The sequence below is a fragment of the Camelus ferus genome, chromosome 25 (genome assembly GCF_009834535.1).
Source record: "Camelus ferus isolate YT-003-E chromosome 25, BCGSAC_Cfer_1.0, whole genome shotgun sequence".
NCBI lineage: Eukaryota > Metazoa > Chordata > Mammalia > Artiodactyla > Camelidae > Camelus > Camelus ferus.
Window position 1 is genome coordinate 36718485 of NC_045720.1, and position 26801 is coordinate 36745285.

The 26801-nt window shown below is 41.6% G+C and overlaps 1 protein-coding gene across 8 annotated transcripts in view; it reads left to right on the forward strand.

Annotated features, from left to right (window-relative positions):
- The window catches only part of RUNX1T1 (RUNX1 partner transcriptional co-repressor 1), a 139054-nt gene that overhangs the window by 90626 nt on the left and 21627 nt on the right, over positions 1-26801 (forward strand). For all 8 annotated transcript variants that reach the window (XM_032468057.1, XM_032468050.1, XM_032468052.1 and 5 more), the window contains 4 exons: positions 864-1045; positions 12527-12777; positions 17339-17424; positions 17980-18181. In XM_032468057.1, coding sequence (XP_032323948.1) covers positions 864-1045; positions 12527-12777; positions 17339-17424; positions 17980-18181 — 721 coding nt within the window. The remainder of the gene's footprint in view (positions 1-863; positions 1046-12526; positions 12778-17338; positions 17425-17979; positions 18182-26801) is intronic.

Sequence of the window (26801 nt, forward strand, 5' to 3'; positions counted from 1 at the left end):
TTTCCATTTTAATGCTTTCCTGTGTGTAAAGCTGTCTCCTTCCCTTTTATTACATTTGAGGTTGCCAAAATAGTCCATCAACAGGCGTGTTCTCAGAGTCCTTTCCAAGGTGATGGGCTGGGTGAGGAGTCAGAGTGACGGGTGCACAGGACTTCCTGTTAGATATCTGCATGCGTTCCTTAGAGTAAGTCTGACACAGAGAGAGCAGACTCCCACTGTGGACCAGGAGTGATGCTGCTCTGTGCCTGAGCTCCAACCGGGACATCAGGACTGGAGCGTCATCTGAATTTAATGTTGATTATTAAATTAGAAATAATCTCTATGTTCATATCTCTATTTTTTCATTTGAAGTTAGTAGTTGACCAAAGGTATTTCATAAGATTAGCCTTAAAAAAAAAAAAAATCTGGGTAAGTAACTAGATCCCAAACTGAACATGTCAGGGAGGCTATTGTGAGGTTAAGCGAACCACGTGTATGTTTTATGTACCCTCTGTCTTCCTTGTTGGAAACAAAGGTTGCTCATAGATAGAGCTGGAATCTGGTATCCTGTTACGTTTGAGCATTCAGGGATCTTAAAAATAAATAAGAACCACCCCCGTGCTGTCCAGGGGCATGAAGGCAGGAAGCGTGAGATGCTCACAAGGGTCAGACGTCCACATTCAGGGCGGCCCAGGCCCAGGCAGAGGCGCACACCGTCGCCCGGTCCGGGCATCAGACGTACCACGTGCCTTCGGCAGCATCTTCGCTTAGCCGAGTTCCGCGGTCTGCCAGTGTTTGGAGAGGGAGGTCAGTCTGGTGGTTGCAAGGATTCTCCCGTCCCCCCCAGTCTCATCCCTGTCCCCCCCCCGACCCCCACCCCGCAGGCCAACTTGCCCCTGCTGCAGCGGGAGCTGCTGCACTGCGCCAGGCTGGCCAAGCAGAACCCTGCCCAGTACCTCGCCCAGCACGAGCAGCTGCTCCTGGACGCCAGCACCACCTCACCTGTTGACTCCTCGGAGCTGCTTCTCGACGTGAACGAAAACGGGAAGAGGCGAACTCCAGACAGGTGAGAGGGAGGGCGTCCCGGGACCTGTGGTACCAGGATGGCTTCCGTGTCGTGGCTCAACGGCTGCTCAGCCTTTCTTGCAAAAGAACGATAATCTGCGGGGCCACTGGGGGCGTCTTGCGCTGGCCCTGGGGGTCATAAGTGATGAGTCTGGCCTGCGGCAGTTAGCTTTTTGTGCAGCTTGACCTTTGCCATGTGTCATTTTGTTTTCGGAGTGTGAGACACCATGGTAGTCCAGATGCACAGCATAGTGACCTGGTGCTTCTACACAACTTGCAGCATGACAGTAAAAGGGAAAGATAGGTGACATTCAGACATGCCAGGTGCACTGATGGTCCCGAGATGGTCCATGCAGGCACACCTTATTTTACTGTGCTTCACAGGTACTGCGGTTTACTATTTATTTTTCTTTTTCAATTGAAGTTTTGGGGGCAGCCCTGCATGGAACAAGTCTGTTGGCGCCATTTTCCCAACAACATTTGCTCATTTTGTGTCTGTCGCATTTTGCTAATTCTTGCAATATTTCAAACTTTTTCACTATGATATTGTTATGGTGACCTGTTATCAGTGATCATTGATTTTACTCTTATAATTGGTCGTTTTTTAGCAGTAATTTTTTACTTACAGTATGTACATCGTGTTTTAGACATAATGCTACTGCACACTTCATAGACTAGTGGTAAACATAACTTCTGCATGCACTGGGAAACCAAAAAAAATTGAGTGACTGGCTATATTGCAATATGAGCTTTATCGCAGTGGTCTAGAACCAGACACGCAGTACCTCCGAGGTGTGCCTGTATTAAAATTCTCACTTACTATATAATTCATCCCAACCACATACTTACCCTTCAGTGTTAGGAAACCTGTTGTTCCAAGGTTTCTCAAAACATGATGATTTTGATAGCTGGCCTAAACTCTATGCAGTAGGTATTTAATTTGGTTTTATAGGAACTAAGAGAAATCTTTCAGGAAGCTAGATGAACTGGGTGACGATAAAGAGTAAAGTAATAGAACTAATAGATGGCATTTTTGCTGAAAAATGTTACCTGACAATCAGTATTCCTCCTACCAGGCAGGCTGGTCTCATAACTGAGAATTCTAAGAAATGTAAAATGAAGTCACTTCTCCATTAAACCCTGCAAAGCAGTTGTTGGGTAGGCATATACATGAAACCTGCAATGCACCTGATTAAAATCATTTCCTGGCTACCTCAGCCCTCATGTATGACCATTTTTTAACACAGGAATATGGTCTTATTAGCACCGTCTTGCAAAGTATTTGTAAAATACGGAGAACCTTGAAATGAAATTATTTTCAGAAACGTACATGTCATGGGCTTTGTTTCCTTTCTTTACTTAGCCATCCTTTCTCTCTGCATTTCGTCAGGCAAGAGTTTACCAGCCTTTGAGAGGCTAGCACTCTGACACAGATTCATGGGAGCTGACGATCCTTGGGGCAGCTCAGAGACATCTCTCTGTGACCGACTTAGCTACCCTTAAACGTATTGGCTGCTTTACAAATCAGAATGTTATTAAAAGCCAGCCAGTTTATATACAGTTATTACATAATCCCCTGGGAAGCAGTTTTTATGCTGCAATCTCTGCAATTTTTCTCCTCTTGACATAGGCCCTCTTAATAGTTTAAAATTCCTAAAGCAAAAGTTTCGACATTAGTTTACTTCTGACCTGCTATGGACCCACCTCCATACGTGACCTTCCCACGGCGCTACTTTCTCAGTTTTGCAAGTTTTATTTTCTTAGTCGTATTTAAGCATTTAGTACTTGGGCTTTCAAAGGCAGCTGCTAAATCCAAGTGTCTGAATGGCATGTCCACGCGGTGCTGAAAACCAAGAAGCAGCTCAAGGAGAGATGCTTCAGTGTGTGTTCCTGTCTGACCCTACCCGTTTACCCCACAGGAAGTCAGTATTGATGATCCAGCTCCATTTTTCCAAGACAGTGTGGCAAAAGGAATTAGGGAGAGACTAGGTGGGACATTGGGAAGAACATCTGTTTGGGTGGAGGAGGGGATAACAGGGAAAGAGTCAGACAGCCGTGGTAAATGTGAAGATAATCCTATAGGCCAGTTTAGAAATGGGCACAGTCTAGTCTAGAAACCCTGACTGGTAAGTAACCACATCCGGTAGAACGAGAACTTGTTTTATCCGTTTCTCTACATTCCCAGCCATTTCCCCGCTGGTTCTTTCCCGGTTTCTGTATTTGAATGCACCGTGACGTCAGACCTCCCTTGAACCGTGCGGAGGTGAGCCCTGGGCAGTGTGCTAACATCAGTACGCAGACGTCATGTAAATTCCACAGGAAACCGGCGTTTTCGTTCTGCTGAGCTGTGGCTGTGTGCGCATGCGTGTTTGCGTCCAATCAGGTGGCGTTTTCTTGAAGGAACACCCCCCCCCCCCCCCCCCCCGTCTCATTCTCTCTCCCTTTGGTTATTCATAGTTTTTGGAGCCAGAACCCACATGGTTGAGCTTTGGATGGAACATTCTTTTTCAAGTGGAAAACCTGACGTGTGTGTTATAATGGAAGGATAGCAAATGGATTTCCTTAGAGTTAGGAGGAAGGGTAATGAGAGTATGTTGTGTAAATACATTTGTATCTTGTGGGAATTTGATCAGAGCCAAGAAAATATGGGCCTTTACAGTATTTCTTTGCATATATTTTCCGCATCGTGTTTGCATATGCATTTTCCTCTTCTCTGGTTATTTATCTGTATCTCCACATCTACTATATGAAATTTTATAGAGTGTGGAGCTGTCTGACAGCAGAGCTTTTTTGTTTTACTGAATGTTTTGTTGGTGCATATGGTCTGACATGGATGAGCAGCCACGGTGAGATTTTGGAGTCTATTAAACTGGCTCATTAAAAAGATCAATCTGTTTCTGTAATAACACTGGGAACCATCAGTCACTAAAAGAGGGAAAAACTGACACCTGAGGAGAAAACACATTTTGGTAATTTGTTCATGACATGTCACGAACAAAAGAGCGCTCTATATTTTGTTTACAACTTTGGGGGCTTAAATTCCGTGATGAGGGCTGATTTAATCTCCTAAACAGTCATCACGTGTTTCAGGGCTGGGTTTTGGCAAATGTAACTTCTCATCCTTAAATATGATCATCACTGGTTATATATATATTTAAGCATTACTGTTATTTACAGAGAAATGAATACTCTGGAGAAGTCTATGAAATCTTTTTTTTTTTTTTCTCTGAATGGAAGAGTAAAATGTATTCTACTTTTTAAAAATAGCTCTGGGGTGAATCCCTGAACAACTATACTAGATTTGTAGGTCTGTGGTAGAATATCGCAGAACCCAAATTAGAAAAAGACAATTTTTATTTTAAAATCATGTTCTTTTTTTTTTTTTTTTTTTTTCCTCTAAAATGTTAGGGAAAGTTTAGGAAGTTCTGATTTAAAACTGCTCACCCTGATGGCCATGAAGACAGACTCTGTGATGGAGTGAGAAGGGGGGGGGGGCGTAGTCTGATGGGCTGCCTTACTTTGACATTACAGAATAGATAAAAGTCATTAAGTTTAAAAAGATGCCTTTGTTGTGTTGATTGTATCACTGCCATCCTTCCTCACAGCTTAGATGCTGCAGCTTTTTTTTGTTATAATTGGTCTTTACCATCGTCTTCTCACCTGTTATGCTGATTTTCTGACTCAGGAGCTTCATTGCTTAAGAAATTAAACTGAATGAGCATCGGTTCTGTATGGGTAACGCTCTGTCCACTGCCCCCTCATTTCAAGTGATTGATGTTAAGTATTAATCCCCTTCATACAAATGTATACAGATAGACATATATAGACATACATATATAAGATCTTAATGTAATTATGCTTCAAATTACTCTGTTTAACACACCCTGACTTTTGTCACGATAGCCACATAGTTGCATTAATATGCATTTCCTCCTCCTCCCCCAATTATTAAAACATTAATTTCTCAGAAGACTTTCTTGAGCTTCAGAAGTATATAATTTGTCATCTGGGAGGGATCTTATGGGTTTACCAGGCCAGTCCTTTCTCTTTATGGTTGAGAAAAACTGAGGCCCAAACAACATGCTTCATGTAACAAAGCTCCTTAGTGGAGAAGCCAGCGTACTTAGGTCCCTGAAGTCCTCCAGGGGCACAGAATACGCCTCATTGTGCGCAGCTGAAGTAAGAAGAGCCCCGCTAAGAATCGTGTCTTTCCCCCCTTGCTTTCCCTCGTGTGTTTCTTCTCTGTAATTGCTCATGTGGGTAAGTGGAGTAGTGTAATGTTCTGAGGTTTTATATAAATCTTTACAACAAGAGAGGACCCACAGTCGGCCTGGTTTCCTGGCCTAACAAGTGGAATAAAGAACACGGGTGCCGGAGGGTTGTGAGGAGGCCATCCTGAAACCGTGCCGGGTGAGTGTTTGCCAGCAAAGTGCACACCAGCTGGACTTACTAGGTCCGCGTTCCCTTTTCTGCACAATGAGCGTGGTTCAGTCTTTTTCTCTTTCTAAAGAGAAGAGATAGGTGCACTTTGTAAGGAATTGTGGAATTAATTGCACAAGTCAGAATTAAGTTTGTATTATCGACTGCATTCGGTTTTCTATGAAAAAATATGGGAAACTAGTATTGCATTCAGGCATTCTAGTTTTGTGTTGTATCTTTCTTGCAGTCTTCAGTTTCAAGAAGACAATAATCATCCCCATAGAAATTATTATTTTTTTTAATATATTAGTCACATCAATTCTGGAGGCTTCTAGAGAAATAGCATTAACTTGTCCTTACTTGATGGGGAAGATTGCGTGGCTGTAGAGAACATTTTGGCCTCTCCACACTCCAGCCTCAGCATGAACTTGCTGGTTCTGTTTTTGCTGCTCTCCTAGGGTCTAGCCCTGCTGAACACGTTTGTGCCTTAGTCTGTATTCTGACTGATGGTTTCTGTTCTGTGCTGGAGTTCTTATATATCATAATTCTATTCATACTTTGCAGGCTTACTCAGACAGGCTCTACCATCTGAGCAAAGGCTTCCCAATCATAAATATTCTAATAATGGCTACTATTTACTGAGCACTTAGGATGTGCCAGGCCCATGCTGAATAATTTACGTAGTGACACATAACACTTACTTCCTGACAGTCCTACTGCGGAGATCCAGGCAGACTGGATGCTGTGTCCGGGGTCTCCCCGATGGGGTGTACTCTAACCCCCAGGTTCTCTGCCTTGAACGCCCATGCTCTCACAACTCTGTTTGTATACCCCAGCCCCCGAACGCCTCAGCTTGAAAAGAAAGCGCTTTGGGTAAGGGACTGAATCCAAATATGTGCTTGGCTCTTTCTGTAGGTTCTCTCCTGAGTCCCCTCAGTAGCTCTGAAGTAACCGTCCCTAGTCTCCCTAGTCTGTGGGTGAAAACAGAGGCTCATAGAGATGAAGCCTCCTGAGTTCACATGGCCAGCAAGTAGCCGGACCCAAACTGGAGCCAACTCCACAGCCCTACTCTTTCAAATGTACATTCTGAGTGGTCTTTTCTGCCTTTGATCTCCACTTTTGTACTTTTTATGGTGCCCCCGAGTTCAAGCCCTGTGTAAAAGTATAGTAGTCTTGCATCGCTTATTAGATTAAATTGTGTTCATGGTAAAAAATTTCTTGCTGGCACACTTGCAAAAACAATTTGAGTCTACTACCAAACCATAATCTCCAGGGGGTGCTGGGGATCAGGTCCTGCTCATCTTCGTGCCCAGCAAAGCTCAGGGTAGTGTGTCTTACACATACCCGTACCTAAAACAAAACCGAGCAAAACACCACAAGCACGGAACATCAAGCAGAATACAAGGTGCACCAGTAAATAATCCAGATTTAATTTAATACAGTCATTTTTTAGTCGTAAAGCAAATGGCCTTTCCCCTAAGTCTTTTGCCTTCTTGTTTATTTTCTTGCTTTCTGTCGTTTTAAAATATGCATCTGTGAAACACCCACAGCCACGAAAACAGCCCGGGGAATGAAACGCCGTGGTTGGGTCACTAACAAGAAAAAAATTAAGAAGGCTCCAATTGGAATGTGTAGATGACAGATTAGAATATCTAATCCCAGGCAGTGGGAACGGTAGAAATTGACTACAGTGGCCAGAAATTAGCAAAGATAAAGGGCCAGCTGCTCGCAGATGGTCTGACTGTTGAGCTCAGCTCGGGAGACAGGTGCCCAAAGCATTCCACCTTCTCCTTGTGAGAGGCAAAGCTCTGTGAACCCACATCTTGTAGTCCTCGCAGGTCCTGGTATCATGTTTTTGCCTGGGGTGGCCAGCGTCCGCCACTAGCATCTCATTTACTCCTGAAGGTGTTAGCGCTTTGCTCAGGACGTTATCCCCTTGGTGTTTGTTGAGCAGCAGAGAGATGGAAGGCCCAGCGGTGATCGTCCTGAGACATTCATCTCTCTGTCCTTCACCATCTCCTGGAAGGCGGTGTTTCTGCAAAACACAGGAATCACCACAGGTTGTCCTGAAGAGTCAGGTTTGATTTTCTTTTCAAGGAGACAGGGGAATTTGTAATGTATTTTGTTTCAGATACATTATTCAGCACCAATAGAAGGGTGTTATGTAAAATTCCTGTCTAAACTCACCTATTCCCTGATAATTCCTGAAGAGATTTTTTACTGAATTGTGTTTTAAAAATATGCCCCTAAATGACCCCGCCCCGCCCTTGATTCAGCGTCTAGCCATTCTGTGGAAGCCTCAACAAACTGCATGAATTAGATCAGGGAAGGAAGGTGGGGTTCGTGTTAAGATCTTAATGTCTTTGGGCTTTTCTTTACTAGAACGGTCACCCCCCAAGATTTAGATACAGGCTTCTAAAATACAAAAGTAAAGACTATTTATGTATTTAAAGACTCTCAGCCTAAAGACAGCGGGGTGGTCAGGACAAGATACGGCATCCTGGGGTAGGACAGAGACACTTAAGAGACCAGGAGGACTTGATTTCGAGAACAAAGCGATAGCGTGACATCCATGTTTCTATTTTGGTGGCAGGTAGAAGGTGACATAATTGCCCAGTGTAGGAGGTACTAGGGAAACACAAGGTCAGTTGAGACACGTTCCATTTGATTTGGTTTTGGTTTTGGTTTTTTATTGTGTTACAGTCTGTTTACATTGTTGTGTCAGTTTCTGGTGTACAGCACAGTGCTTCAGTCATACATGAACATGCATATATTTGTTTTCATATTCTTCTTCCCCGTGAGCTACTATGAGATCTTGAATATATTTCCCTGTGCTGTACAGTATAATCTTTTTTTTTTTTTATTGAGTTAGAGACACATTCCATTTGAAATGCCTGTGATCAGTTGGAGAAGTCAGAGCCTAAGGCATGCATTTGTTGGTAACAGGACTGAGATCAGAGATGTTTATGTTCCTTCCTTGCCAGCTTAAGGGTTACTATGCTACACCAGTTTGCCTGTCCCTAGAACGGTCTTTCTAGTGATACTTCCCCCACTTAAAAAATTTAATCAGGAAACAAACTCATGCCTGTTCCTGTTACGTAAGAGATTGATCGGTCCTCTTAGTTTATTTATTGCCATGAGCTTAATAATTTTTTTCTTAATTCTTCCCCATTCCCGTATTACTAATGGATTATCAGTGCATACTAGCCAATTATGACATTTAAAATATTTTATATAGAGGAAATTTTTTTTTAAAGCTTGTTTTCTTCCTCAAATAAGTCAGTTTACAGCCTCTGTTATTGAGGACTTGAGGAAAAACAGCCTCAAGTGCTGTAAGGTGTAAATTAGATTGTCTCTTAAGTGTTGTTTTTAAACGTGTATGGTTTCCTCTTAGTTCTGTTTTACTGGGCAGGAAGCTGAAGCCAGAGGTGAACTTCCCTAGGCTGTCTTGAGGTCACACATCTGAGTCCTGAGCATTTCTCTACTCTTAGGACATCTGACCCTGGGAGAGAAGTGACTGAGATCTAAATGTTGAAGTGGTTAGGTTATAGTCAGGAAAATTTCTCCAAGCAGGGAGATAGAATATAAAAAAACAAACAAAAAATGCCTTCCGGAAATCCATGAGATGTGGCAGGCGTCACACTGGAATGTGAGTTATTTCAAGGGTATGCTGGTACGGGACAATGAAAAGTTTTTGTTGGTTTTTGTCTAATGTACTTTCAAAGGGTAACAAATAACAGGCAAGTGTGGAATTTGCCCAAGCAGATGAGGTGTAGAATGTTGTAGGCGTTTCTAAGAAGTCAACAAGTAGCGGTTCAGTCGTTTTGGCTACCTTTCTGTGCTTACACCCTTTGAATAGAGTTGGCTTTATAAGTGACACGAGTGGTGGGAGGCAACCAGGGAGACTTGGTAACTTTATTTCTATGGGCCGTTTTAACGTTTTAATGCTTTGCTACTAAAATATAACTACCTCTGTGAGGTGGTAAGCCTTATTGCTCCAATAAACTGCAGGAGAGATGGGACCCAGGACAAGATTACAGGGACACGATGGAAATAACAGGACAGATTGAGACCCTGCTTCTAAGAACTTACTGTCCTTGTTTTTGGAGGGGGAGTAAAAGCACTGATCAGAGGGCTGATCTGAGGGCAGAGACGAACAAAATCTCTAACTACTTTGGAAACAGAATTCTTCCAGTGTTGTCATCTCTGGACAAGGGTTTTATCACAAAACCAGTAAGTTGAGATGGTTTGACGCAATTGGATAAAAGACAGTTTGATATTTAGAAATGTTTTGACGTTTAGATATTTAGGCTGCTATAAGGTATTTAGAGACTGTTTTCTATTTTGCACACACAAAAAATCAGGTATAAATAGTCTGTCGTTCCAAGCAAAGCACAGAAGTTGTCTGTTGATTCAGACGTAGTTTGGCCAGAGGACCATCAGCCCTGTGTGTTCCAATCAGCATAACTATGACATTTTTAAAACAAATTTATTTTTTTATTGAGGTACAGCTGATGTACAATATTATATAAGTTTCAGGTGTACAACATAGTGATTTACAATTTTTAGAGATTACACTCCACTTGTAGTTATTATAAAATATTGATCATATTCCCTGTTCTGTACAAATGACATTTAGATATAAATATAGAATAACTAAATTTCAGAGTTTTCAGACTAGAAGGGACCTCAGAAGTCATCCTAGTCCAGTGGTTTTCAAACTTGATTTTAATAGCAGACTTTTTCCTTTAAAAAATGAAATCTTAGGTGGAACCTCAAAGTTTAAAATGAGTAAGTGGCCTCCTCTGGCCCTTTAAATCTGTTTAGGGTAAAAATTCTTTATTGCCTACAGAATCCCTAAGCACCTCAGGTGGCACAGTCTGAAAACCACTGATCTAGTCCAACGCTTTCATTTTACAGATGAGCAAACTGAGGTCCAGAGAGGTTAAGTGGCTTGCCCAAGGTCACACAGCTAGTCGTGGAAGAGCCAGGACTAAATCTCAGGTCTCTTGATTTCCAGTCCGGTGCTCTTTCCACTGCACCACACTGCCAGTAAGGTAGGTGCTGTGTTGGCATTATGCTCATAGCTACTTTTAGTCTTCAGTATTTTCCAACTGATTTATGCTGGAAATGTTTATGCATTGAATGTTGAAATGTATTATTCAGAAATGTATAGGATTTGGAAATACAGATTAGAATCACATAGCTAATCCTCTAAGGAGACAAATCGATATCTCGAATGTTTCCTTTCACTTTGAAAAACTATTTTAAAGCAGTACATTTAGGTTATGTTTGAGCTATGTTGGACATCTTAGTCTTATCAGTGATCGATATGTATGGAGGCTGAAGATTTTAGTGCAGACACGTACTTTGATGGGAGCAGCATTGAGACTTCTGGTCGACACTCCCACAGAGGCCATGCCCTGCTGGCATTTCCAATGTTGGTCCGTCTCCTGGCTTCGGAAGAGTGCATCTCCCTCAGCGTGCGTTGGGCATGTATTCGTTTCATGTGGAACCCTGCAGCTTCTCACAGTTCTCAGTGTGCCTGTACCTTCTGTCTCTGAGTCCTGTGTCCTACTTAATCTGGTGTGTGTAAATTGTCACTGGGGCCCTATCCTAAAGGGACATACAGGATGTTTCACTGTGGAATCCTGCTGCCCCTCATGATCCCTGTTGTTAAGTTAGTTTCCACTCAGATCCCTCCAGTTTCATCAAAGCCTAACCTTGGCACTGGGCAAGTGGCGAAGGTGTCTTAAGGTCTCTAAACCTAACCAACCAAAAATCAAACAGGCGTGTGGAAATCTGCAGCTACTGTGACTTGGTAGAATTCTTAGGGGAAATTTTCCAGGGGAAGACAGAAGCTACCACTGGTCTAAGGATACAGTGAGTGCTGGTCTTGTGAGGGAGCCATACATACCTAAGGGAAAAATCAGTCTGGGAGCTGCACCTCCAGGCACAGGCGGGTGTGGTTTGCTCCTGTCTTACTGAGTGTACTGAGTTAGTCTCTCAGAGGTACTTTCAGGCAGAAATATTTCTTTAGCCCTACTTCTGTTTGAGAATCTAGGAGCAGTGATGAGTAATCAGGGCTCACCGATGGAATGCATTCTGTCTGAAAGCCAGGTTCAGGGTTTTGTGTGTCACATGTTGAAATGCAGTCAGGGTGTGTCTGTCCTGCCCTGAGATCCGATGACCCCAGACCGGTCACTCGTGCTCCCTGGGCTTGCGTTTCCTCAACTTTAACATAAGGAGATTCGCCTGGGTCTTCCTTCTGATCCCAGCCAGCTCTGTGTGACTGCTAATAGATTATCTTGGCGACCCAGGGTAATGTTGGAGTGCCTGACGTTACACTGTTTTATTGCACTGGTTCAGTTTGGTTGCTGCTGCCCAACAGAACTTTCTGAGATGATGGAAATGATTTGTTTCTGTGCTGTCCCATTCGGTAGCCACCCACCCCCAGTGGCGACAGAGCACCCGACATGTGGCCACCTCTACTGAAGAGCTGAAGTTTAAACTTTATTTAATGGTAATTAACTTACATTTAATTTAAAGAGCCATGTGTGGCCACTGTATTGAACAACACAACCCATGTAGAAGGTCTCTGATGTGCAGGTCAGATACCAGGGTGGATCAGAGGAATAGACGTACTGAAAAAACTCATCTGAAGGGTGATGCTTTGGTACCTGGATGAATCTTCACCGAATGCAACCGGTCTCAGGGTAATTGGTTAGAAATCAAGTAGTTGCTTCTGGATGAAAATGGCGTCTGCAGAGGGGAGTTCTGGTTTCCTCTTGTTGGTGACCTAACCGCATGAGCGCCACCTGGGAAGATGTTGGCTAATTTGACGAGAAGGGGAACATTTTCTCCTGGGAGCCGTCTTGTGGTCGTTCGCCCTCAGCATGGGTTTCAGTGGATTCCCACCGGTCGTCTAGGAAGCTGAGTTCTTGGAAGTTTCTGGCCACCAAAGGAATGTTCTGTTTCCATTACAAGTTCAAACCTTGAGTATCTGAACTGTGCCAGTTTCTGAGTACATTATGAAACACACTCTCTTCTCTCCCCTCCTCAGAACCAAAGAAAATGGCTTTGACAGAGAGCCTTTGCACTCAGAACATCCAAGCAAGCGACCATGCACTATTAGCCCCGGCCAGCGGTATAGTCCGAGTAACGGCTTGCCCTACCAGCCCAACGGCCTGCCTCACCCCACCCCGCCGCCCCCTCAGCATTACCGTTTGGATGATATGGCCATCGCCCACCACTACAGGGACTCCTATCGACACCCCAGCCACAGGGACCTCAGGGACAGGAACAGACCTATGGGTAAGACGGAAGGGGCGCTTCCCTTCTCATGGGCTTGTGCGCTCACAGACTGGCTGATCTGAGGTTTGAAATCTGTGATGGAGTAAAAACTTTCTTTCTTTTTTTTTAAATTAAGTTTATTTATTTACTTATTTATTTTTTAGAGAGGATACTGGGGACTGAACCCAGGACCTTGTCCACGCAAAGCATGCGCCCTACAACTTGAGCTGTACCCTCTCAAGCCTCTTCCTTTATATAAAGTCTCCTTCATATGAAAAATTGGCTAATATTAGTATGTCCTTTAACAGCTGTTGCTTTCTCTCTTAATTACTTGCATTCTTTGTGACAGCAGATTATTTTTTTTTTTTTTTTGGAAGGAGGACATCTAAATCCAAAAACCTCAACTGTATTAACAAATGTGAAGTGAATTTTTAGTTTAATTTTTTTAATGAGTTCCATGAGAGGTTTCATATATAACTGGCCTGCCACAAATATATATTTTTAAGCGCTTCTCCTGTTGTATCACTTTTATTTTTTCCTTTTTATTTTCATTTCACTTTATTTTTTCTTCTGTTGTATACTTTTTTCTTTTTCTCTTTATTTCATTTCCTTTTCTTTTCTTTTCTTTCTTTTTTTTTCTTCTGTTGTATCTTTAATTTCAGGTAGTCTTACAGTCCATTTTGATACTTCCAGTCTCTGAGATGGTCTGTATTTGAAAAATATGAGACGGTATTATGTCTGTGGCTTAACTCAACAGGTGTTCTTTGAGGAGTGATTTGGTACTTTTTTTTTTCCCCTTCAACCTTAAAGTACCAGTGGTTCAATTGAGTGTTGACAATTTAGTGTCAAAGATCAGAATACCAAGGGAGGAACGACTTTGGGTAAATATGTGTTCCGTTTGCCTGTGTTCATTCCTTCTTTGCATAAAACTGCTGGCAGTGAAGCCTTTAGGAGACACTGTCTTCTAAAGAACAGGTGTTCACCTTGAAGAAAAAGAAGGAAGACAAAACAGGTAAGTTTTGAGACACGATCAGTGATTGAGGTGATAGTGTCAGAGCACCATTCCTATTTCTGGGGCCTCTTCACTTTTTGATTTTGGGTGAGTCAAGCTATTGATAAACTGAGACCAACAGTGCACCCTCCCTCCTTTTTCTGTCTCCTACATCCATGCCGTCCACCCCTAAGACTGCCTTTACCTCGTAGCTAGTTGCTGACAGACTTCCCTGACGTGGACGATTTGGTGGGTGGGATCCTGGAAACAGCAAGGGATGGAGTCCAAGTGGAAAAGCAGAACACAGAGCTGAGGGCACAGGACTCGGGAAACAGCCAGCTCACCTGCTTGAGTGGCAGGGACAGCGCGGTGTTCTCAGCCTCAGGCGGAGCGCGTGGCTGAGCACAGGCTTACGGCAGACACCTAGCTAGGTCGGTAGCACCGGCGCTGCCGTAGGAAGGGCCTTCTGCCTTTCTACACATGACCCTCCGAAGGTTTAGAAAACAGAAAGGGAGAGTCGGGCTCGGGGGAGAGGTACTGGGGGCCCTGGTTGTGAGACAGTGAAGGAGTAGTTTTGCTTCCCCACAGCAGCCATTTCTGCATTTACATAGTGTGTCAGACAAATGGCTAAGCATATCATTTGTGCTTTCTTAAGAGCCAAGCTGTTTAGTGTTCTCTCAGGTACCATTTCAGAGAACTCTCAAAAATGGTGATGTTGTTTTTCAGTCTGGAGTGGCACCCTGACCCCCACATCGAACGCCTAACAACTGCCTTCCAAGTACACACCTTGCCGGTCATTTATGACTTCACGCCCCCAAACCATGATTGCTCGTTTTTCTAATAGAAGCAGAGTCACCAGGTCGCTGGAAGACCAATTCAAGATACCCCTCTCTGCAGGTGCTAGGAAATGGCCTGTTTCTTGGGCAGCAAATTCTGTTTTATGAAATATTAGCTCCAGTACACTATAAAGTAATCAGCAAGGAAGTAATTATGCTTATGCGCAATGATTATGTTTTCGTCTAGCAATGTGAAATATCCCTTTATGAATTATATCTGTACCCACTGGCTTCATGTGATTTTTTTTTTATCAGACCATGTTCCTTACCTTTTTAATTATATTAGCTTATAAAACTAATAGTGCTAATCTCTATAAATATATACAACTACTTAACCATCCCTGAAGTCTGGCAGGGTTTAGTGGGTGTTAAAGTAAAATAAAATCTTGATGTATGAGTACCAAATTGTGGTGTTATATCAGGCTGCCATTCTGAGAATATAAAAATTGTCATAAAGATATACTTAGTCTGGTGTGATTTATGAATGTCTACTGAATGCAGAGACATACATAGAAAGATCTATACTCACTAGAATCCTCTAAGAAAGTAAAACTTTACAAGCATTAGTTTATTAGTGAACTTAGACTTTTAGCCTAGTTAGGAATTGGGTAAGACTCAACATCGGTGTCTAATTGCCCACAAATGAAAATGTGTTTTAATGAGTCTAAGCTATTTTCCCTTACTGGACCCCTCTGGTATTATGCATATAAATAAAAAATTGTGTGGTAATGAATATTTAGGTATCTGAAAGAGAAGAATTAATAAATGTAAACATCTGAGTTGTTTTATTTTAGTTTTTTTAAAGATTTGTCTCTATCCAGCAGATGACCTTCAGAGTTCTAAAGTAGCAAATGAGTCCTGTATTTTTTCACCAAGTACTTGGGCTCAAACATGTTTCTGATGTATTTATTTATTTATTTATTTATTTTTGATTAAATGAGATGATACTGAGCGGGGTTCCACAAATGCTCTTATTCCATTAGCCACAGACATCTTGCTGCTTGTTAATAGGTGTTAGAGTTCGTACCGTTACCGATTTAATCTGCTGAATTTTTGAAACTTTTAAGACCTCTGAAGTTCTTGGTCCTTAAGGGCAAGCAGCAACATGCCTCCATCATTAATTCAACACCACGTTTATATCTTCATCGCTCTTTGGTTGTTTTCTATGATGACTTGCTTCCCTGGTAGTTCTTTTCCCCTAAAACACAGGCATCAAATAAGTCAACAAAAATTACATATTTGCAAACATTTCAACTTGAAATTGTCACAACAAACAGAGCAGTAACTAAATACTACTTTTCTCCAGCATCTTTTCTGTTACGCAAATTATTAAAATGTGTCTGCAATTTTACTTTTTTACCAATAGATGGCATTGACAATTTTAGCTTTATAAATATATTTCAGAATATATTCTAATTGGAGAGGATGATGCAGAGCCTTTTGTATTCAGCTTTTCATTAGGCTGAGAGAGCTGTCGTATATGTGTTCACTTCCATGAGCTACAAATTAAATCGCATCTCATGGTTGGCTGAAAAGAGTCATGTGGCTCATTATCTTTATTTCTCTAAATCAGCTAAAAGAGAGGATTTCTAACCACTCAGATTTCACAAAACAGTAGAATGCAGTGTCTCATAACTCTCACTGTCATTTAGCTCCTGCGTAATACCACCAGAGAAGCAGCCTACGTGTCTAGAAGACTAAACCATGCCAGACTTATTTTGCTATTCACAGTAACAGTGTGACAAATACCAATCAAAATGAATAGTTTTAATTGTTTAAAATGGAAAATATTGCCAAAGCCCAATGCCTTTCCTTTATAGTAGAACATGAGATGTTTTATGCATGTTGAATTTGCCAGAAGAGCCACACGTCTCCAGGTGTCTCCGATCAGAGCCTTCCACCTGTTCCTTTTAGCCAGACACATTTATTTTCTATTTTGATTAGCATCCTAGCTAATTCCTCAGGTTCATTACCATTGTCACTCACTTGGTGAACTCTTCCATGTTACTTTTTCGTGGTAGTATCTTTTCTCTGTGATGCTGAAGAATTTTAATACTTAGGCTACGGACCACAAATTAGGAATTTCAGTTTCTTAGCTTGGATTTTTGATATTTGTCAAATTATGTCTGGTATGTTGATTTTGTTCTCATAGAGGATGTCCAGTGTATTTATTTATTTATTTATTTATTTATTTAATTTTGGTAAATTAAATGAGGATATGTAGCTTTCATGGCCTTCTTTATCACAAAGACATATGCAATAGGATTGTGTTCATTTATACTTTGCTGAAATGTGGAATCATTTGGCCATGCTTGTTGTAGAAAATCCGTGTCAAACTATTTATGCTGTCTTTGTCTTTAGTGCAGGAATGCCACACTTTGAAACCACTTAATGTCTGCTTGTGGTTACTTGTATTTATTAAGAGGCAGGATATAGTTGCATTTTCACGTAGAAAAACATTATATGGATAACTAGCTCCAGGCTGGGTATGACTTCACTCCCCTCTCCTCATGTGTAAAAGAGATTGTTCTGACCAAGCGACCCCTAAACTCCCTTCTAGTTCTAACATTTTATTCTTCTACGAGGGGCCCGCTAGGAAATTGCAAATCTGAGAATGACTCATGTCTCCGTTCACAATCGAATGTATTTTTACGTGGTTGAGTTTGCCCGCGTAGTCTCTGCTAAGTGCCTTCGCGCATACGGATTGTGTCCTGGATGCTCTGGGGTGATCCAGCCCTCTTCTCTGCATTTGTAGGGTTGCATGGCACACGTCAAGAAGAAATGATTGATCACAGACTAACAGACAGAGAATGGGCAGAGGAATGGAAACACCTTGACCATGTAAGACGTCGGTAATCATTTCGGTTAAAAAATGTTTTGAAAACACCTGGAATGAGGTTACGTGATAAAAGTGTGGGGGTGCTTTGAAGGCATGTTTTCTGCTGTTTTGAAAACTTGAAAAACTAAGTGAGAATGTTTGAAGTGCAATGTAGGGTTTGATTTCTAAATTGATATCCAAGCCACGTACGGAAGAGAAATGTTTAGATTGTGGAAGGGACTCAGTCCTTACAGCCAGATCAATAGGTCCAATACTGCCTTACTGGAAAGGGTCATTTAGTTCATACAGGAACGGGACTGGTGTTTGGGGAGATGGGTTTGCTGACCGTATGTCTTCAGCTGAAATCTCCCTGCCACGCGCCCCACTTTTTACTCTCATTCCCACTGAGTTTACTTGGGTGTTGGGTCCCCATTTCAAATCTACCCTTTGACAGTATCAGACCGAAGCCTTTAGGATAAAGTAACGTCCTTCCTTGCCCTCAAGCGGTCGGGCTCGGGCGCACCGCGGCCCGGGCGTCGCGCTGACCGGCGCCCCCTTCCCCGCCCGCCTCCCCGCAGCTGCTGAACTGCATCATGGACATGGTGGAGAAGACGCGGCGCTCGCTGACCGTGCTGCGGCGCTGCCAGGAGGCCGACCGCGAGGAGCTGAACTACTGGGTCCGGCGGTACAGCGACGCCGAGGACTTGAAGAAGGGCGGCAGCGGCGGCAGCAGCCACTCCAGGCAGCAGAGCCCCGTCAACCCGGACCCCGTCGCCTTAGGTATCTTTTCCGCAGACGGGCCTTTGGAACGGGTGTTCCCCTGGGCTGTCAGTGCTGGCTGTAGGTTCAACGTGTCTTTTCAAAAATGAAGGCTGTCTAGGGAAGGGTAGGACGAAAACCACTTTATGTCCTCAGAATGTCTTGTCTGTTACACAGACTGGCATAGAAAGAGGCAGCCACACAAAAAAATGAAACTTTTTCTAGGTGAATGTGCTGGGCTTATGCAAAACCTCAAAACTGGACCGGAGTTTCATCCGCATCACTAACATGTGTGTTCCTTCATCATACAGCTCTTTGGACCCTGCCCCCAACCTGCAAAACCGAACTCGGGGAGTGGGCTGGGTGCGTCCGTGCTGCAGTGGCTCTCCGGGGAATTGCGCTGTGCACCGGCGTCTGAGAGCGTTACAGCAGCGATGCGTGCGTGTGGTCTGGTTTTTAATTCAAGACACAGACCCTAAGACAACCTTGTGTCTCACATTTTAAGAAAACACTTTATCTCAGAACCCTCCCCCCCAGGAAGAGACCTAAGATGGGACACGATGCTGTACACCCAGAAATTGACACGTTGTAACTGACTGTACTTCAGTAAAAACAATTTAAAAATTTAAAAATTTTTAAAAAAAGAGACTTAAGGGCTTTATAATTTTCCCACTGCCACTTGAAAATTAGTGATAAAGATGTCGCTCTTCCATGACCTTAATGTACAGTACCTAACCATGAGTTTATTAATTCTGGTTACTTAGAGGACTATTAATATAGCTGTGCCTTAGAAATGGATTGCTAATATGTAGCTGTGTTTGGTACTGAGATTGGAGAATTGTTGGGGTTATAAATAGAATGTAATCCCAAATACATGGAATGAAATAATTTTTGAGCAGCCTGTGATCTTTTTCCTAAATTAATAATAAGCTGCCATTTCTGACTTGGCTGGCTGGTACTTGTATATACAGTCTGAGTAAACTTAGTGGAGATGGGTTTGTGTTTACCTCTGTCCTCTCATCTCATTTTCTTCTGTGTTTAGCCCCACACCTGTTACCTGACTCAGATTCGGGTACAGTCCGTGCTGTAAAAACAAAACTAATTACACATGTGCAGACTGAGCTCGTGACTCTGGCCTCATTATCACCCCTGGCTGATTATCAAAAAATTGAAGAAAAAAAAAAAAACTCGAAGCATAGTATCTGGCTATTGATCACATTATCTTTTTTATTAAAATGCTTCCTAGTCAATAAAGTTTCCTTTGCATTTAGGTTTGTGGATCTCTGCCAGTCCCTGAATGCTGACTGTCTGTTGCCATAAGTATTAAAGAAGATTCCAAGTTACTCAATTTACCCAACAGACACGATGCTAAAGCATATTTTAAAGTGAATCATGTTGTTTGTTAGGTTGTGTTAGGGCAGGCAATGAAAATGTGTTCAAGTTTACTTTGAACAAACATCGATCCAAATAAAACTATTTAGAGCAGAGCAGAATAAACATCTTGTGTGAACCAGAAGTGGTTAATCATAACAGATCCGCTCAGGACAAATAAAGAGGACATTTGTAATCATCCAATCTGAGAAAAACTAAGAGCTTTAAATTAAGCAAAAGTTTGGGAGTGAAGATGACCATTTTAGCCTGCTCCACTGAACAGACTCATTGATGCCGTGCTTGCTCTGGGCCGGGCACCACGCCAGGCTCTGTGCCAGAGCAAGAGGATTCTTCTTCCCTTTGAGGAACTTCTGATCCAGTGGAAGAGACAGGCAAGGAGACAGCTAGCGGCGGTGCTGGATGGCCGCTCAGTTCAGTCCCCTGCATTGACAGGATGAGTATTTTCTGCTGTCCACTATTAAGGAAAAATTTCAGAAACAGGTAGGATTTCAGACCCACGTAAGTTACCTTCAGCTCACAGCACGCAGGACACTCAGCACACGGCCACCGATACTGGGTGCACGTTCTGGTGATGCCAGCGTACATTCTTCTCCAGGAAGAGAGGTTTCGTTTCCCTGTCACAATAATTAAAAGAATAAACTTGGTTTTAAAAACTCCTTCTTAAGAGTACACACATCACCTTGCTTTTAATGATGTGTAATGAATTCATATCTTTGGTAAAATGGGAGGTTGCTCTGACTTTAAGCTTTTAGAGATTGTGTTATTAAAAGGCTACAAGTAGCTCATTTTCTTTGTTTGGACTCTATCAAAACAGTCCTGTTCTTTAGGAACACAGAACCTAGGTTGTCTTTTAAGAAACTCAGCACAGCTTGGGGAGAACCTGTCAAGGCCGCGCCATGGGCAGCTTTTAGCATCCAGCAGTTATTTCGCTGGTGTCTTTTGCTAGTAGCTTCTTGAAGTCTTTGAGTTCCATCCGTCTTGTGGGCTGAGCTGTGGCTATAAATAAGAAGACAGGTGGTTTGTAATCATCAGCCATAACCGTTTACATGAAGTGCTTTTTAAGGTTTTCTCTTAGGCTTTGGAGTTGAACGTATTTATGTATGAGATTAAAGGATTGGGGCTATTGGCTAATAAATGTATTTCCTGCCCCTGGAAGCCGTGCAGTGGGTGTGTGTACAGACAGGGACGTGGATGCGTCTGCATCTTGTGTGCGTGTACAGCTCCCTATGGTTGTTTTGTGTGTTTCTCTGAGCCTGGTCCTCTCAATTGTCCAGCTGCTGCTGGTCTCAAATGAGACCTTCAGGGCAATGTTAAAGAAGATAGATAGCTTTAGTTCAAAACGTTGCCTTGGTCACATTCCTCCTAGTCTTGGAAGCAATGGCAGCATTTGGTCATACACTTGTTCTTAGCATTCTTCAGGTTGTGCTCTGGGACTATACAGAGGACTGTGTAACTTCCATGACTGTTGAGTTGTCTTTGTTCAGCTCATTCCCATTGTCACTTTTGAAACATATCCATATTCTTAGTCAGTGTGAGGGACTCGTGAGATGACATGATTAATCCAATTGATTAGTTAATTAGCTCATCTAATGGATCAATTGAATTTGGGGAGTTTTCCCCAGATATTAAGTAAAGACTATTTTAGATGAGTTGCCTCTTAAACAGGTTTACAACTGAGTGTACACTGGATCCGTCACGTCACTGCTACTCTTTAAATCAAAGACAGGTTGGTGTTTAAACACTTCCATGTCCTCTCCGACCAAATGTTCCTCAGGGTGGCTTGGGTTCTTTTTTTTTTTTTTTTTCTTTTTTTTTTTTTTTCTGCTTCATTTTCTTTTTCTCTCAGGATGCTGTTCACATCATTCTTGGCTCCTGACGCTTTAGTTCCTTTTTCTTCTTACTGCCTTTGGGCTATTCTTGAGTCTTTCTGCCACTCATCCTGTGTTCATATGTCCTCTTTCTGTGTTTCTCAAGTCTCCTGCACCATTAGTGAAAGTTAAAAGACTTATCTAATGATGGATTCAAGACTAGTATCAGAGACTGAAGCCTAAAACCCTGAAATAGGGATGTATTTTTCCCTTTTGTGTTTTTTTTTTTTTTTGATTGTTTGAATATTGCAAAGAGAGGGTATAAAATTTAGAAAACATCTTCACGCACATTTTGCTAAGGGTTTAGCTCTTGCCAGAAAGAAAAATGTCAGGAAGAGGTTTCTGTCTGTTTTGAATGAAATGATAAATTAAGTTGTTCATTCACAAAAACCTTAGAAATTCAGAAGTTAATCGAATTTATACCTCGCCCAGCCTCAAATAGATTGGTAGAGGAGTTACTACTTTAAAATTACTTTGGCTGAAAGTTTTATCACTGTCATGTGATTGAATTGTAGAGTTTCTCATTGCTGTCTAAATGCTCAGAAAATCTAGCATGAAGGTTAAAGTCACAGGTTCTGAGCAAGTTTCTGGATTTGAATCCCTGGTTCTTCTCACTAGTTTTGTGGCCTTTGGCAAGTAACTCTGTGCCTCAGTTTCCTCATCTGTAAAATGGAGATGGTACCAATGCATATTTCATAGGTATTTCTGTATTAAATGAGTTAAGTGTTATAAAGCATAGGGGACAGTGCCTGACACACAGATGTGATGTAAGTAATAACTATTATTATTATTATTATTATTATTATTATTATTATTATTATTATTATTATTTCATGCAATCTCAAAGTTTAGACAATAGCAACACATAAAATTAGTGTCTTGGCTTGGCATCCAGGATTATGAGATGATAGTAGATTCCTAAGTTTGTTCTATTCTGAAAGTATTTCCAAGCAGTAATTTGGAGGTGACTACTTTATTTAGTAGACAGAGAGACTAGAAAAGGGGGAATTCTGTCTTAAATACAACAAATCTATTGTACCTTTGGGAACTCAGTTTATAACACAAGGCTGCCAAAACGTAGTTTACTCCCATCCGAACAAATCTCTCAGTCACCTCTCCACTTACCAGATGATGGCAACCACAAACAAGTTATTCAGAGTGTATCTTCGTATAAAAGTTCAGCTATTATATACTTGTATTGGTTGCTTTTAAATTACGTCATGAAATTCGTATCAAGACCGTGCGTCTGAGCTCCTCATGTAAAGTGCCTCCTGTATTTAAAAGGTCTATGATATTTAATATATCGGGTTAAAAAAGATGCGACTATTAAATATGTCCGTCTTTGAAAAACAAGAAGAACTTGTTGTCTCCTAGAGCGTCAGGTATTTTTATTGTTAGAGATGAAAGTCCTAATGTGGTTCCTGGCTTCTAGGTTGGGTGTCTGAACAGACGGTTGAGATTTCTGCATTTATTATCCTTAAAAACAAAAATAAGTAGCATTTATAAAGATGAAATCATATGACTCTTCTTTTGATGGTCTGTGCTATGTATCATCATGACCACAGCCTCATTCTGCCCACTACAGGGTGACGGCCCGATGTAGGCGCTGCCAAGCTTTGAGCATTGCTGTTCTGGGTCGCATGAGGTCACATTGCTCCTCCAAAGGCTGTCAGCTCATCCCTTCCTGTGTGCTGATGGTGGCCCTTGCTGTATCTAGTATCCAATGGTCTCCATCTGTCGTAAGTGCAGTGCATCTTCCATCGCCTTCATGCACCATGGATTGTTCTTTCTGCCCTTTCACGTTTCTTATAACCTTCCCCCACTTTGACTTGGTCTCCCCCCTTCCAGAGGCTTCCTTCTTCCTCTTCTCTTAGCCCCCAAGCGATTTGCATCCAAAGCAAGCTAAAACTTAATTTAGAAGGACTTTTCTATAATTCTCCCATCTATCAGTGTATACGTTTCACATTTGAAATCATCTCGTACGGACTCTTCTGTCTTTGCTTTTAGCACTGCATTTGAGAACAACCATCCACTTGATAGCAGTTTGCATTTTATAGGTGGTCAAGGTTTAACGGTTAAAAATTTGTTTCTTTAGAACCTGAGACTTAGGAACAGGGTCTTGCGTAAGTTTGTCTAGGTTTCTTATTTTATCCTAAAATAAGAAAGTCTTTGGAGAAAAGTTGTCTCTGTTTGTAATATTGATCAACTTCAGGATTGTTTTGTTTTGTTTTGTTTGTTCAGCTCAGTTTTGCCTGTGTACACTCCATCATCGCTGCTATTAATCAGAAGAGGAAAACTTAAATGTATGAGTCATTCAGATTCTGTGGCTATTAAAGTAGTGTTTGTCAGTGTTTCAAAATAGATTCTGGGGAGCACTTCTGCTGCCGTCACTCTGCTCTTCCTGTTGGCACACTTGACGCTCATCCAGGACACAGCAACGTAGAGCTGGAGAGGACATAAAATATGTGTATATGCATAAGTAGATGTATATTAAACAATTATTTGCCTTTACATTCTGCAGCTATTTTGAAAACAAACAAAAACAAAAAACCTTCCCTTCAAAAAGCAGGGTAGGGTTAAGAAAACTTTTGCTTGATTGGCTTTGGTATTTCTGTCAGGTGTCTAAGTCAGGTGGAGTTTGACTCTGGGAGGCTATGGGGAAGTGTCACTGAGAATTCTGTGGTGATGTAGCCGGGAGGGTGAAACACTGCACAGCTTTGCCATGTGGTAGATGGAGCCTCACGACCTGTCCCCTATAGCACATGGGAAGGTGGGCGCACGACTGACCCCTATATGTTATCTGTCTTTGAGTAAATTTGGGGGCTATTCATGAGGTCTGAATAAAATTTATAAAAGTATCATCTAAGAGGTTTGAGGACTTCCTGTCCAAGGACTCAGACAGTGAACTGCTGACAATAGAAATAACTTCTGTCCTCAAATGACGTGTACTGAGGGGGTAAAAACTTATTGGCGTGTATCTCTCAATCCAGACCTCTTCAGTGGTTTTGCTTTGTCTAAAGTTTTGTGCCATTTGGATTTAAGTGCTAGGAGAAAAAAGAAACTTTAATGTGCTATTTTGACCTTAGTCAGTTATAAGGAAATAAGCGTATAGTTGGTCCTCCATATCCACGGGTTCCACATCCATGGATTCAACCAACCACAGATCAAAAATATTCAGGGAGCAAAAAATTTCAGAAAGTTCCAAAAAGCAAAGTGTGAATTTGCCACTTGCTGGCAACTATTTACATAGCATTTGCATTGCACTGTGTCTTGTAAGTAACCTGGAGATGATTTAAAGTGTATGGAAAGATGTATGTAGGTTATTTTGCAAATACCATCCCATTTTTTTACACGGGACTTGATCATCCTCGGATTTGCGGGATGATCCTGAGGGGTCCGGGAACCAGACTGCTTCAGATACCAAAGGATGACTGTACATCTGTTCCTACTGGGCAGCCAACTGAATACAGTCACAATGACAGTAGCAACTAACATCTAACGGGAGTTTAGGTTGTGCCGTGCTAAGCACGTGGTAGGAAGTACCTCATTTGGTCCTCACGTCAGCAATCTCAGATGTTGTAGTATCGCCCCCACTTACAGGTGTGGAGACTGAGACACTGAGAAACTAACTTGCCCGATGTCACAGGGCTAGAAGGTGGCAAAGCCAAGACCCACCTTCACGGGCTTTGGAACTAACTCGTGCGTCCTGTGCTGCCCAAACTGGTAATTAGTATCTTCCACGCATGAAATTTGGATAACTTAACATCACCTTTCCTGATCCCCATGATAACTATTGCCCATTTATTTAAAATAATAATAATAATAATAATAATAATACTCCTCTTTCCTTAACCCAATAAGTGAAAAACCTTTTTTTTTTTTTTTTGCTACTTTGGAGAAGGCATTTTTTTCCCTGTCTTTAGACTTTCCAAATCTATTCTTACCCAATAAATTATTCTTTTTTACCGGGGGAAGGTAATTAGGTTTGTTTGTTTGTTTGTTTGTTTATTTATTTATTTATAGAGGAGGAGCTGGGGATTGAACCCAGGACCTTGTGCATGCTAAGCATGTGCTCTACCACTTGAGCTGTACCCTCCCCCCCAATAGATTATTCTTAGGCCAAAGTTTTTTCTCCTGAAAAAAACTGTCTTTAAGAACTGCCTTAAGTAAATCTCTGTTTCACTGTGATGTGGTTAAGTGTGAACTTGACTGTACTTTTATTTCTTCTGTAAATAGTTACAGTGTGAAGGGTAACTTGATGACTCTAATTAGCCAGATCATATTTCTCTGAAGTCAGTTTTATATGTGCCAGTTTTATCAAGCTGTTTAACAAATGAAAAACTACTTACATATTTTGGTTTCCATCATGTATTGTGTGGAAACGAATGAGCATTTGATGCACAGTGAGGTCATGACACGATGGTAGTTCCAGTCCATCTGATTGTCAAGTAGTCGTGAAATTATAATGTGAACTTTTTTTATATTTGAAATAATATTGGATTTAAGGAAACATTGCAGGATCATACAGAGAGTTTCCATGTGCCCTTCACCAAGCTATAATAAGCTTTTGCTAATTCAGAATAGTTGTGGGAATTTTATATTCTGGCCAAGTGATAATCTACATACTCTAGAAGGATTCAGAACATTCAAAATGTGTCTGAGGCATTCAGGTATAAAACAGCACATACCTAGCTAAATGGATTGTGCTTTTCTCTATTTTGATATTCTTTAGCTTCTTAAAATACAGAAAACTGGGCTGAGTTTCTTTTAACCTTCAGTATACATTAGATAAAGTATTGTTTTGAAAAGAAACCAGTCTGCTACTTAATAATATTTCTTATACATATAGAGAAGACTTCAGTTATTCAATATTTATCATGAGTTAAATGATTGTTATAGTTACAAAAGTTAACGTGATTTTTTTCTCTTCCCCCAAACTTCTAAATACACAGGCTATTCATTTTGTAATCCCGTGTGGAAGACGTGTAGTGTCTGTTTTAGCTGTGAAGGACTGCATGCGCTTTACTATTAAGCACATATAGAAGGTTTCATGTCATTTTCATGAACATGTTTTCTCAAACTTTTAAAATTGACCAGAATAATAAGCAGAGCATTTCATTTAAAGTAGAACTTCATTTTCTCTTTTGAAAAGCATGTACTGGTTACATTTGGTCAACAGGGTATCTGTGAAACCATTCTAATGATTCTTGCTTCCATCCATGTCAAATCCATATGATCCAATTTTTTGAGACTTCAGTGCTCAGCAGATTTTTTTTTAAGTAATTAAGTGTGAGAACTGGTTAGCCATGGCTCACTGCTTATTGGAAGGTAGTGGAATCAGAGCTGTGTAAAAATTAAATAACCCTTGCACTTGATTTGTT